The sequence below is a fragment of the Gastrolobium bilobum genome, unplaced genomic scaffold (assembly GCF_033153095.1).
Source record: "Gastrolobium bilobum isolate Gb01-03AN ecotype WA unplaced genomic scaffold, APGP_CSIRO_Gbil_v1 utg44886, whole genome shotgun sequence".
Lineage (NCBI taxonomy): Eukaryota > Viridiplantae > Streptophyta > Magnoliopsida > Fabales > Fabaceae > Gastrolobium > Gastrolobium bilobum.
The window spans coordinates 33,426-46,710 of NW_026898804.1; the positions used below are offsets into that span (position 1 = coordinate 33,426).

The 13,285-nt window shown below is 36.2% G+C and overlaps 1 protein-coding gene across 3 annotated transcripts; it reads right to left on the reverse strand.

The window, feature by feature from the left end:
* Nucleotides 1-6,818: 6,818 nt before the first annotated feature.
* On the reverse strand, nucleotides 6,819-12,982 carry LOC133284264 (uncharacterized). 3 transcript variants are annotated; one of them, XM_061481259.1, is made up of 6 exons: nucleotides 12,864-12,982; nucleotides 11,365-12,400; nucleotides 11,112-11,259; nucleotides 10,537-10,650; nucleotides 10,176-10,325; nucleotides 6,819-7,457 (listed from the first exon to the last, which is right to left on the reverse strand). In XM_061481259.1, the coding sequence occupies exons 2-6, from the start codon at nucleotides 12,342-12,344 to the stop codon at nucleotides 7,311-7,313; spliced, it is 1,539 nt and encodes a 512-aa protein (XP_061337243.1). In that variant the 5' UTR covers nucleotides 12,345-12,400; nucleotides 12,864-12,982; the 3' UTR covers nucleotides 6,819-7,310. The 3 variants fall into 3 exon arrangements, with proteins under 3 accessions (XP_061337243.1, XP_061337241.1, XP_061337242.1); XM_061481257.1 differs by having other exon boundaries at nucleotides 11,112-12,400; XM_061481258.1 differs by having other exon boundaries at nucleotides 11,112-12,400; nucleotides 12,489-12,969.
* Nucleotides 12,983-13,285: the final 303 nt, after the last annotated feature.

Genomic DNA, 13,285 nt, shown 5'->3' on the forward strand with positions numbered 1-13,285 from the left:
GAAAATCAGAGAATCGACTGCATCTTGCTCTGTCTGGTTGGGATCCTCCTTTCTTTTCATTTCCATTTTTGATATCATTAAAATCACCTATCATAATCCATGGAACATGAATTGAATTACTAATATTAAAGATTTCATCCCACATCACATGTCTTTCAACTTCACGGGGACTTGCATAAACAGCAGTACATAAGAATTCTTTAGAATCATTCAGCAGAACCTTCATATGCAGAAACTGGGATGATTGGGATATTCTTTGCACCTTAACACGGTTTGAATCCCAAATAGCCCAAATTCCACCAGAGAAACCCATCGCTTCCTCAACTAAGATCTGATCAAATCTAAGTTTCTTCATCAATCTCGTACTATTATCACTACTGGTTCTAGTTTCCATTAGCACCACCATGCAAATAGCATGCTTATCCATTATCATTTTGAGAGTACGACCCAAGTTAGACTTAGTCGCACCCCTACAGTTCCAGGATAGCAAAGACATTAAAAAGGTTTTTGAATTTTTGCAGAGTGAGATTGCACCTGCGATAATTTGCTGGAAATGGACTTCCCTACTCCTCGCTGAACAGACGATGCTTTACTTCTGCTAGACACTGATACTGCCTTACTATGATAAGGATCCAGAGGTTTTGGATCTTAAGATATCACAATCACACTATGAGATGGGTCCATACCAGGTTTCTGAACCTTCGCAGGATCATCAAACATACACTCATTCCCTGCATTATCAGTATTCATCATATCAGGACCCTCATTACATTGAGTAACAATCGAGCCCAATTTGTCATTTATAACATATTGCATCTTCTTAAGTATCCCTATCTCATCATTAGGTGCAGACTTTGCCTCCATTTTTGTATCCACGACACCATCCCTCACCAACTTAAAAGCAGTTTCTTTCTCTATTAGTTTAACCTTTTTCATTAACACCATGTTGTCTATCTTTACCTGGACTCCTAGCTTGATCACTTACCCCATGTAACTTGTCCACACCAAGTTTATCTGTGCTCAGCTTACCAGTACTGTGATCATCTTCATAAGCCTTGGAATTATTGGCCTCAACAACCATTTTTAGATTCTTCTCTTCATTACTCCTTTGTATTCCAATATCATTCTTCCTTTCCACATATTTTCCTTTTTTTTCCTCGAGACTACCATCCATGGACTGAAACTAGATTGTTTAATCTCCTCTGGATTGCCAGCATTCTGCATATTACTATTCAGAATTGCATTATTCATTATCTCCTCTCCATTAGTCTCAGTCTCAGGTTTCTTTCGTGCAGTGGGATCAAAGCTCAGTTCTATGCCCATATTTTCCACACTTGTAGCATATTAAATGAAGACCTTCATACTCCACCTGCTTATCCCTTCCCTCTACGTAATAAACAGACTTGAGGGGTTGTCTAATATCCAGTTCAACACATATTCTGGCAAACTTTCCCCTGCCAAGATTGTTGATACAGCATCCAGGCGAATGAACTTCCACAACCAGTTACCTACACTCTTCATCAAGGGAGTATTAATGTATTCCATAGGAAAACCAAGAAGTCTGACCCAAGCCGTGATCTTACTAATGGGGGAACTAAACGCTTGGAAATCTGGCTCCCATGATCTGATAAACAAATAATGATAAAAAATTAACCATGGCCCAACAGATAAAGCAAAATCCATGTCTTTTTTTCCTTCAAACCTAACTAAGAAGAAATCATTCTCAATATCAGTTACATGAATTTTCCCATCTGTTTCCCATATATTCTCCAACCTTTTCCTCATAAAATTTATTGAGAGTTTTTTCCCCAGTAGTTTGACAATCAGCAATTTCTTCCATGGTTTCCAAGCTTTCTTTTTGAATCTGTCCGATAGCTTGAAGTTCGGAGATCCATCCTTTCGAACCTCCAAAGTGACATCCTCCAAAGATAGAGCCTTATTTCGTGCATCTATATCCCCATCCTGCAATGTCATCTCAGCTTCATCCTCCTCTTCAGAATCGTTTTCTGACCTCTATTCTCCATTACTTCTCATAAGAATCTCCTAAAAGCTTGATTGACCATCCATCCATTTTTCATCTCTAGAAACCCTTGAAAGATTATTTGAAAAGGATCCATCACCCTTGTATTTTTTGTTACTTCTTTGAAGATTATACACCTCCTCCGACGTTAATTCTCGAACAATTGACGGTTGCATGCTAAGAACGTACAAAAAACCCTAAAAATACTAGGAAACCCTAGCAGAGCTCCACCTCCTCCGACGTTAACTTCAAATTTGAATTTTTAACTTTGTAATGGTTGAAATTACTTCTTAAGTAATGTAGAACTTAACTAGAGAAATTATTTTAACTTAAATTAATATATGAAAAGATAATAAAAACTTTGACCAAATATAAAAAATAAGAAAGAGAACTTCTTTTCATATTTTTATTTTAAAAAAAAAGAATAGTTAAACCAAAATTTCTCAGTGTTGAGGGCATGTGTTTGACTTTGCATGCATTTGATGTGGATATTAATTGAATTAGTGTAGCTGGTTCCTTCTCAGAGTCCTTCACTATTGATTTTCTAATTTTCTTGTTTGGACTGGTCCACACGGAGAGCATCGCAGTACTAATCTTGACATGTTGCAATACTTAATCTAGAAGGCCACTTGCTGTTATATACGGAAAATAAATTCCAAAAACAAACTTAGTTAATATCCACCACTTCCCATTAAATCCGTGACCTCCAAGCAATTTACTTTAGTTAATGTCATTGTCAATAAAATAATAAGCACTACCTTCTAATTATACAAAGAATAATAGTTCAATTGGTAGTATGCTTGCATTAGTCCTAATCAGTATATAAATCATTTAATAGAACTAAATCTCTCAGACAAACACTTTCACCGTCCAACTTCTACAACTAGTGACATAACTGAAATATGATATACAATATTAACATAAGAAATTAAATCTTGTATTAAAATATTAATAATAATATACAATATAATAGTCATTGTAAAGATCATAAAATAATATCAACTTTTAAATCATTATAATACATTTTTTGTATTAGTACAAAGATTTAAAAAATAATTAAAATACCCTACCAAAAATAAAATGATAATTAAAAGATGTATGCAAAAAGTATCCAAAGTGTATTTCACACTGGTACGACAATTATATTCAAGTAGAGTCATTTCAGGCCTTGTGCTTACCACCCCCAAGAACACAAAATAAAAAATAATAATAATACACCCAAATTTGAGTCAATTTGTGGCTGTGAAAAATATTAACGGTATGCATGATAATATTCTAAAAAATAATTTTTATTTTATTTTTAGTCCGAGAAACATAAATCGGTAAAACATTGAATCCAAAGTCAAAGCCCAAAGAGGAATTTTCCTTATCCCTCGTATGAAGATGATCATCAGAGTCTACAATTTCTGTGATTATCAGTTATAACACCCTATATCTAAAAAAAACCTAGTGTAGCAGCAACAACAACAATTTTGATGATAATAAGTCTCGTGGTCCTGATGGGTATAATGCCAAGTTTTTTAAGGATTCTTGGAGTATCATTGGTGAGGACATTCATGCAGCCGTTTTGGAATTTTTTACATCAGGTAAACTGTTAAAGCATGTGAATCATGCGATCATTGCTTTGATACCAAAGACTGAAATTGCCTCTATGGTCAATCACTTTAGGCCTATTTCATGCTGCAATGTAATTTACAAGATTATTTCTAAAATTCTTGCCAAAAGAATTGCTCCTGTCTTGGAAAACATAGTTGGTTCCTTTCAATCTGCTTTCTTAAAGGATAGGAGCATGAATGATAATATATTTCTGGTTCAAGAGCTCGTTCGGAAATATGCTAGGAAAAGGGTATCTCCTAGATGTTTATTGAAAATTGATTTACACAAAGCCTATGATTCCATTTCCTGGGACTTTTTGCAGTGGATGCTCACGGAGCTTGGCTTTCCCAACTGGTTCACTGCCTTGATTATGGAGTGTGTTTCATCCACCTCGTTTAGCATTGCAGTTAACGGTTCTATCCATGGTATGTTCAAAGGTAATAGGGGGTTGAGACAGGGGGACCCCTTATCCCCATACTTTTTTGTGCTATGTTTAGAATACCTTTCGAGGGACCTGCTTTCTTTGGGTGAGGACAACTCCTTTAAATTCCACCCAGCTTATGCAGAATTGAAGATCTCCCATCTTGCTTATGCTGATGATATTATCTTGCTTTCTAGAGGTGACCTTCCCTCTATCACGGCTTTGTTCTCAAAACTACAACACTTTTGCAGTGTTTCTGGGTTGCAGGTCAGCAGTGACAAATCTGCTTTTTATTCGGCTGGGGTCAAGCAACATTTTGTGGATATGATTCTCAATCTTACGGGTTTCCCACTTGGTGTCTTCCCTTTCAGATTTTTGGGGGTTCCTTTATTGGCTTCTAGATTAAATGTTTGCCACTATGACCCACTGATTGCACAAATTACAGCGCTAATTCAAGGCTGGAATAGGAAGACATTGTCCTATGCTGGCAGATTGGAGCTTGTTAGAGCTGTTATTCAAGGGATTGCAAACTTTTGGTTGGGAATTTTTCCACTACCTGTTTCAGTCATTCATCGTATTAATGCATCTTGTAGAAACTTTTTGTGGGGCAAGGCAGATGAGGGAAAGAAAAAGCCACTTGTTGCCTGGTCGGCTGTTTGCTCCCCCAAGGAGGAAGGAGGCTTGGGTCTTTTCTGTCTCAAGACTTGGAATAATGCTTTGTTTACTAGAAATCTTTGGGATTTTCATACGAAGAAGGATTCCCTTTGGGTGAAGTGGATCCACCATTATTATTTCAAAAATCAAAGCATTTGGGATCGTGTTGCCTCCCCATCGGATTTAGTCTTCATGAAGAGAATTTACCACATTCGGGACACCATCATTTCCAAAGAAAACAGTCAAGGTAACGCTGTTACTATGCTGCTATCTTGGGTTCAGAGAGATAAAATCTGTGCTAGCAAAGCATATGCATATTTCAGGAAGCAGAACCCCAAAGTTCCTTGGAATCATGTCGTTTGGAACGCCTCAATTCCTCCAAGGATGAGCTTCATTTTTTGGTTAGCTGTGAATAATAGATTGCTAACACTTGACAAGGCTCCTTACTTGAACAAAGGCCAGACTTGTTTTCTATGTAAATCTGAAATGGAGACAAATAGTCATTTATTTTTCTCTTGCCCACTTGTGTTACAGGTCTGGTCGGTAATTAGAGATTGGAGTCTTTTTTCAAAGAGAAACATTTCACTTCAAGGCACAATCAACAAGCTTATACATTGCAGAGCTGTCTCGGGCATCATAGGCAAGCAAAGATGCTTGGCTTTGGCTACTACCGTATATTGTATTTGGCTAGGCAGGAATAGTGCTCTTTTTGATCACAAATCGTTTTTTGTAAATGATGTTATTGACAAGATTCAGTTTCTTGTGTATAGACATTCACATCTAACCCACTTGTATTAGACATATGTTCTTAGTGGTGTAGCTTACAGTGGCTTCTGCACTAGGCCCATTTGTTGACTCTTATTATTTTTTTGATTTGCGGGGTATGCCCCAGCTATATTGTATCTCTTTGGGTTAATATATATTTACATTTTTCCCAAAAAAAAAAAAAACAACAACAAAAAACACATAGTATGAACATAAAACACTAGCGTGAGTGGCTGCTTGCCTCAACTTTCATGGACCAAACACGAAAGTGTACTATAACTAACCATACCAAAAGAATATGCTTCTAATGATGGTAGATAAGTTGATATCGAAAAACTGAGTAGGTGGAGGTAAGAGTATGTGTTTGATCCTCCTCAATACTGTCTTCGAAAGGGATTTAAAACCTTAATGTTGGGATCAGCTCCGAATTGAACTAGTCGTAAAACAATAAATCGATCGGAATATTTCAAAAAAAAAAAATTTGCTTATAGGATTGTATAGAGACATCGTAAGTATACCAAATGTATAACTTCTATCTTAAATTTTCATTTTCCAATACGATACTGCACATTTATCCATCTTTTAAGATTATGTATTCCAGTAGTTGACTTCAAAAGGAAGCCTTAACAAATCTACCAACTTTGAGTATCAACATTGAGGCGTTGTACCTCAAGCAAGTTGGTTTTCAATTCTGCCATCGATGTACTCAGCTTGCTCTTTCGAAACTCCAATGCTATATATTCACTCTTCCCTACCTTTGTCCACACACCAGGTCACATTGCGCTTCAATAAGGAGTTCAATACTGATATCTTACATGCATATAGTCGAGAGAAGCAAACATAAACATAAATGTTTATTACAAGATTCCTATCACAAGAACATGACTGTAAGGGAGCATTTGGTAGAAGAGAATTTTTTTTTTATCCGAGAATCACAATCCCTGGAAATATGATGGGAAGATGAATTTTCTGAAAATATTACCAAAAAGATGTTTGGTAAACTAAAATATTCCTGAGAATATTGGATTAATTTTGTTAATGTTATGTTTAGTTGTATTAAATTTTCCCTTGTCATAAAAATCCTAAAATACCACTCCTTGAATGGTATTTTCAAAAAAAAAATTACACACAAAATAAAATCTCGAAAAAAATTAAATTCCCAGCAAATTTTTAAAAAACTTGTACCAAACGTAAATAAATATGATTACCACTCAGTTTTTCAAAAATCTTAAAAAATACCTCCTAACAAACGTCAAGACAATAATTGGATTGGGACTTCGGGTTCAGTTGGAATTGCACCACAGCAGAAGCCCTCACTAGTTACTATAGTCTGTGTCAATTAGAAAATCCGAGGCCACCACCTCTAACAATAGATATAATAAGGTCATTGAAATTTACATAAGCTTAATCGAAGCCCGATAGGAGGGGTAAAACAACACTACAAGCTAATTTTCTTATGCCATGTGTGAGGACAGCAAGCAAAGACTTGGATCGGAAGCTTGTAACATACTCGGTTTGTAGCCTTAAAAGCCAATTTACCAACATAGGCTAAACACATGTTGACTTTGTTTCACTGAATGCTGCAAAGCCCTTATGCTCTTTAAAGTGACCTTAACATATACCCAATATCAAATATGAAGCGGGTGGATAGTAATTGGTGGATAGTAATTACTATCCATCCCCCAAAATTGGCATTTTAAAAAAGAGAACATCTTTACATATTCTTGTCAATTTCTCGTCTATAAAATTTGGGGGACTAACGAAAACAATTAAAAACTAAGACAAACACAAAGCTAGCAGACAAAGTCACTTGAATCAAAATACCAACCACCGCACCCATTCAGTTGTTAGCATTTAGTGACAAGAAGTCAACAAAAACTTCTCCTTCATGCGAGAGATGAGCTTGAACTTCTCCTCGGCTTCAACCTGCTGTTGAATGTCAGTTTTGGATGCACGATCTGGATGAAACTTTAACAAGGCCCGTTTATATGCAGCGTGCACCTGAAATGAACATCAACATAAACAAAACATTAGCATGAAACACGGAACCGAAGGCTCTGGATAGATCAGAACCACAACTAGCTGACAAATCAATTTTAGAATTAAAAATGAACTCAATCTTGAGAAGGGAAGGACATCTGATGTTAAAGATGTTGAGGAATTTGGGATCTCAAATATAACTACTTAAAAGTAAATGTGGAAAAATGAAGCTTAAAATATAAATGAAATTCCAAGTTGCTGGTTCTTTACTCCGCTCTATGTTTCTATTAGGAATTGTTTCTTTTTCTTTAAGGCGGCAACTTATCACTTAGGTGCATAAGAGGAGAGTATTTAAAATAAAATACTAATCAGATTTTTCGATTAGGCGCCAGATTGGAGAGAGAGAAGTGGAGCTGTTTAATTTCAAAAATTGCTAACAGGCTCCTGGAATATTCTCTTGAGAATTGGTTCAAAACCTATTCAAAATTCTGATCAGAAATCTTCATAAGATCAGCTATATGGTGCGCCCCATATAGCCCAAAAAGGTGACCAGATACATCTGAGTAGTTGCATTCAAATTTGAATCAACTCACTCAGATTTTCTCCCAACTGACTGAATCTTCTGGAGCTGATTTTGATGAGCAAATCTTGCTCACCAACAGCCCAAATCAGCGCCATATATAGCCTTGGATTATGTCCAAAAGATTCTCATGATACTAGTGATTTGTTCCAACAAGATCTCATCTTATCCTTTAGTTATGAAACAACCTTTCATAGGCAATTCAAATTCGAATTCAAATATTTGAATTCAAACATTCAAATATTCAAATTCCAATGTTCAAACATTCAAATTCAAAATTCAAATTCAAAGTTCAAATTTCGAATTTCAAAATTCAAATTTCAAATGTTCGAATTCAAAATTCAAATTTCAAATTCAAAATTCGAATTTCGAAATTCAAATTTCAAATTTCAAATTTCAAAATTTAAATGTTTGATAATTAATTTAACTAATTAAATTAATTAGTAATGTCTTGGACTATCCAAGCCCATTACAATGATCCATGCGCCCTCCACCCCTTTAGGTGGAGTTCCAAACAACTTCTTGGGCTAATAACTATTATTAGGCCCAATACCTTTAATGCTAGAACATCTAGACAATTAGGTGTTTGTGTGTGACCCATTAGGTCCAACTTAGCCACTGACATAAATGGGCTTGGGCCCAATAAGCCCACAACCCATCTAATGACAACACAGAGCACTAGCAATGCTTTGTTGCCCCAGAACTAGTTAGATTAATGAAGCTTAAAATATAAATGAAATTCCAAGTTGCTGGTTCTTTACTCCGCTCTATGTTTCTATTAGGAATTGTTTCTTTTTCTTTAAGGCGGGCGCGCTAGTAAGCATCAGAGTTTACAATACCATCATCACTCATTCACCTCCCCCTCCCCTTTCTCAATTTGCATTGAGCTCTTAAAATCTTTTTTAGAGAGGCCTAAAGTAGTTTCTTTAATGGATAAAGATGTTAAATACAGGCCCTTAATTCAAAACATGAAAGATTAGGGAATGGAACAGTTGTGTCATGAACCAGCTATTCCAATCATAGATACAATTGGTGAAGGCACATGAATAGTTTTAGGGCTTTATTAATCTCATGTTACATAAGACACCTTCTCTCCTACCATAGATACAATTATGTGATGGGGCCCACTCACTAAAAAAAGAGAGAGAGAGAGAGAGAGCAACACGAAAATCAATGGATCTGTAAAAAAGAGAACTTATCTCCAACAACATGAGAGTAATTTTTCCCATAGTTTTATATCTAATATGCCCCCTCATGCAAAAGTCATTTGGGCTCGAGACATAGACAATGTATAAGCCCACCCTACCTTATACTAAAATTTAACTTTTTATTTAGAAGAATGAGGACAACTCTAGACTACACGGTCATAGATAGCAGTGTAAATGAGTTGAGCTATTTGTGAGCTATTCGAACTCGACCCATTAAATGCTCAATCAAGCTTGCTTAGTTTACTAAACATACAAGCTCAAGCTTAACTATAGGCTCGATTATATAAATGGGCCAAGCTCAAGCTTCATATTTTAAGCAAGTCAAGCCCAAACTTCAAATTACTCATTTACCCAAACTTCAAATTTTACTCATTTAAATAAATGAGTCAAGCTTGAGCATCATCTTTTTCCTTTCGCAAGCCAAGCTTGAGCTTCAAGTGCTCATCTTTTCTCGACTTGTTTACATTACTAGTCATAGACACTCTCATACCATGTTATGAACCAACAATCACGAAATCTTAAACTATTGTGTGACAAACATTAATGGTTTTATATATAACAAGTTGTGATCAAAGGATTTTTGTACAAAAGTGGTCAAAGGACCCCTGTTTAGTTGTAATAGCCTCCAAAGCATTGGCAAAGGTAATGGATGCAATCATGGAACTTGCCAAAAGGTTAGAATTTTTGTACAACTATTGTCAAAGGAGTATTAGCTGATTAGTTTTTCATAGAAATTTTTATTAGCTATCAAAATCTTAAAATCTACCGAGAGGTTTAAGTAAGTACATCTTTTTTTTTGGTAAACAAAGTAAGTACATCTTAAATAATGTATAAATATACTAACTAATTAAAAACATTGTAACATAGCAGTCAAACAAATGCAGAATCTAAAATATAAAGTGAGGTAGAAGATGAGATATTATTGGAAAATAATAGATAAACACAACTTGCCTCATTGGGCAACGGGATTAAACTTCCTCCCACAGGTATTCCTAAGCCACGAAGCAGTGATGTCATATCATGGCATTGCCTCTCCAATTCATTAAGCCCCTTCTGTATTTCGATCCGCAGTTTCTCTTTCATGTTCATAAATTCTTCATCCTGAATTTTTTATTTGTCAGATTGACAGAAATAATCAGTTACTACAAACTTTCAAATCATGTCCACACTAAGCATGAAAGCAGGCATTCAAATGGCCAAACATAATAAAAAGAAAAGAAAATTCTATAATGTAACGAATAATAATAGATATACATGAAGGAAAATTAGCATAAGAAACACTTTTAGTGTAAGTTAAAGACATAATTGCAACCTTCTTTTGTGTCTCTCTCACTTCTTCAATGCGTTTTTTTTGCCTTCTTTGCATGTCCAGTAAGCGCTCATTTTCAGCCCTTCTTCTTTTGCGTAATCTCTGTGCTTCCTCTGCCTGTAAAAGCAAAAGTATGGATAATCTCAGTTCAAGGAGTAAATTTAACATCATAACAGTAAGTTTCCCAAAAAAAGAAGCAGCATGTATAAAACCAAGAATAAAGCAATTAGGCGAGCAACATCCAATGTTTAGAAAGCACTTTTGACTAAGAAATTGAACTCCATAGGCACTGGTAGACGTGACACAAATTCATGGCTGATAATGACAATATACAAGAAACCATAACATACAAGAATGATGCAGGTTGTTTAACAGCACTGCCAGTAATTATCCAAAGTCCAAACACTATAAAGGCTTAAAATGAAAAGATAGATCTAAACAAAAAAACAGACATCTATAAGGGAATTGGCATTTACACACCAATTGGCCCCTCTTCAACTTGCAAGACCACTGAACACGTTTGAAGAGCCAAGACAGTCAAGGGCATAAATATTTAAATAGTGGCATGAATGTATCACCTGAATTTGCAATTGCTTCTGCCTGGATGCCCATTCTGCTTCTATGGTTTGTTTATATTCATCAGTCTCCTTAAGCTTTTCTCTTTTGTTAATTATATCTCTCTCATTTGAAGCAGTAAGATTACCATCTTGAGCATGTAACACAAGCCTATCACAATTGACATGTCTTTCATCAAAAGAGCTACAGTTAAAATTCACTTCAGCTAAATTGTCATCTTTGCTCATAAATGCAGATCCATTGTTGTCAACTTGCCTTTCACGTACTTCTTGGCTCATGCCAATACATTCAGACTCTTTACCATCCAATTCTTCACCTCTTGTCCTTTCTCCATGCTCAATATCACAACCTTGACGCAAAGATTGCATTTCCTCTATGGATTCAGACCCAGGAGATTTGAAACTGTCCTGCCTAACTTGCTGATCAGAATCCTTGAAAGAATTTTCTGTCCCAAGATTAAAATTAATGTCATCCACTTGACCATCACCCTTAACAGAGAAGGAAGATTGATTCTCCTTGACATATTCACCATTGCTGGGACCAGAATATACAGGGTTTCCTGCATGCTGTTCGTTCATATTTTCTACTTCGACATCAGCGTAAATATTGCTATGGACACCAGAAGAACTGGCATGTTCATCATAACAAGATTGATCATTAAACACATGGTGCTTTCTCTCAAACAAAACCTTTTCCCACTGTTCACGATCCATGAGTTCACAATCAGAACAATCACTCTCCGGTGACTCACTTTCAGACCCATCTAAACCATATCGATTTCTGCCAGTATCCTTTGTAGAATCCTTTTCATTGACATGACCATCATCTACATCTACGTGTACAGAATTTTGCATACAGCTTGGGGCAGGAGATAACTTTATGCTTGAGGAGGCATCGCTGTCCAAATCCCCAACTCCTTCAGAAATGATTCCACGATGGGTTGCAGCATCACTTTCATCATCATCACCACTTTCATCATCGGCGTCATCATCATCGTCATCAATGCTGATAACCCTCTGAGGCGTATATGTTCTGTCTCTACTTGGCACACTGGACCCATGAAATTGTGGCCCAAACTCAGACAAATCTATGATTATCACATCATCACCCTGATAACTGTCTACGTCAATGAAAACAGTATTTTTTAAATTCCCTTTCCCCTGAACAGTTTTTTTTGCTCTCTTCCCAGAACAAGTCTGGGGTTGAAAGTTCTCTCTTAAGACACGTTTTCCCATCACTCACTACACCAGCAAAGCAGGAATCACGCGGATATAATAATTCTGCAAAAAATCTTCACCACCAAAGACAACAAAAAGAGAAGCATATAAATATTTGTCCAATCAAAAACTACTATAAAGACATTAAAGGAATCACCATACATTATGCATCTGTATAAGCTCCATTTATCCCAAAATAGCATTTTATTCGCATTTATTATAATATGCTGCAAAAGCCCCAAAAATAAAAAGAAAACCCATCGCCTCCACAACTATGACGCAGATAAAATTCAAACATTCATGTGTTCCACACTATCCATTACCAAACCCTAATTAAAGAAGAAGAAGAAGAAGAAGAAGAAGAAGCTGAACTTAAAAGCTAAACATGCATCAAATTGAACAAAACCGACACGAAAAAAAAAAAAAAAAAAAACGGAACCCTGCCTCCATAAAAAGAAGAGGGATTGATCGGTGGGTCAGAACCGAAACTAAATTAGAATTGAGATTTTTGTGTGATAGGGAAGAAGAAGAGAAAACCTAGAAATTTTGCTGGTGAAGAAGGGGTCAATCCTAAACGCAAAGTCGTTGTTGGTTATTTCAAATTTGGATTCGGCTTCTCAACTCAACTAGGTTCCTCGATCTATCTTTCGTTCTCCCTCACACATGCGCACGCTCCATATTTTTCAATTTTTATTTTGGACAACAATACGTGAACCGTGTGATTCATCAAAAAATAAAATATAAATTGATGCAATAAGATCTCTTGTATAGATAACTTGAATTGTACCCAATGGTGCAGCTCAGTTGGTAACTTGGCGCTGAGTTAGTAGGGTTGGATATGTGTTCGATTCCCGCGGAATGCATTCTTGGGGAGGGGGCTGAACCTTTAGCCATCACTGTTCCCCCGCACTCCGGATTAGTCTCATAGCCGGCTCAAAGAGTCGAAGCTCGTGGAGATA

Bases quoted from the DNA above. Each gene is read 5' to 3' on its own strand.
- LOC133284264 (XM_061481257.1), bottom strand. From the start codon at position 12,344: ATGGGAAAACGTGTCTTAAGAGAGAACTTTCAACCCCAGACTTGTTCT. The intron at 10,326-10,536 runs GTTGCAATTATG...TAAAAAATTCAG, and splicing joins TGAGAGAGACACAAAAGAAG to GATGAAGAATTTATGAACAT. The intron at 7,458-10,175 runs GCAAGTTGTGTT...TGTTCATTTCAG, and splicing joins TAATCCCGTTGCCCAATGAG to GTGCACGCTGCATATAAACG.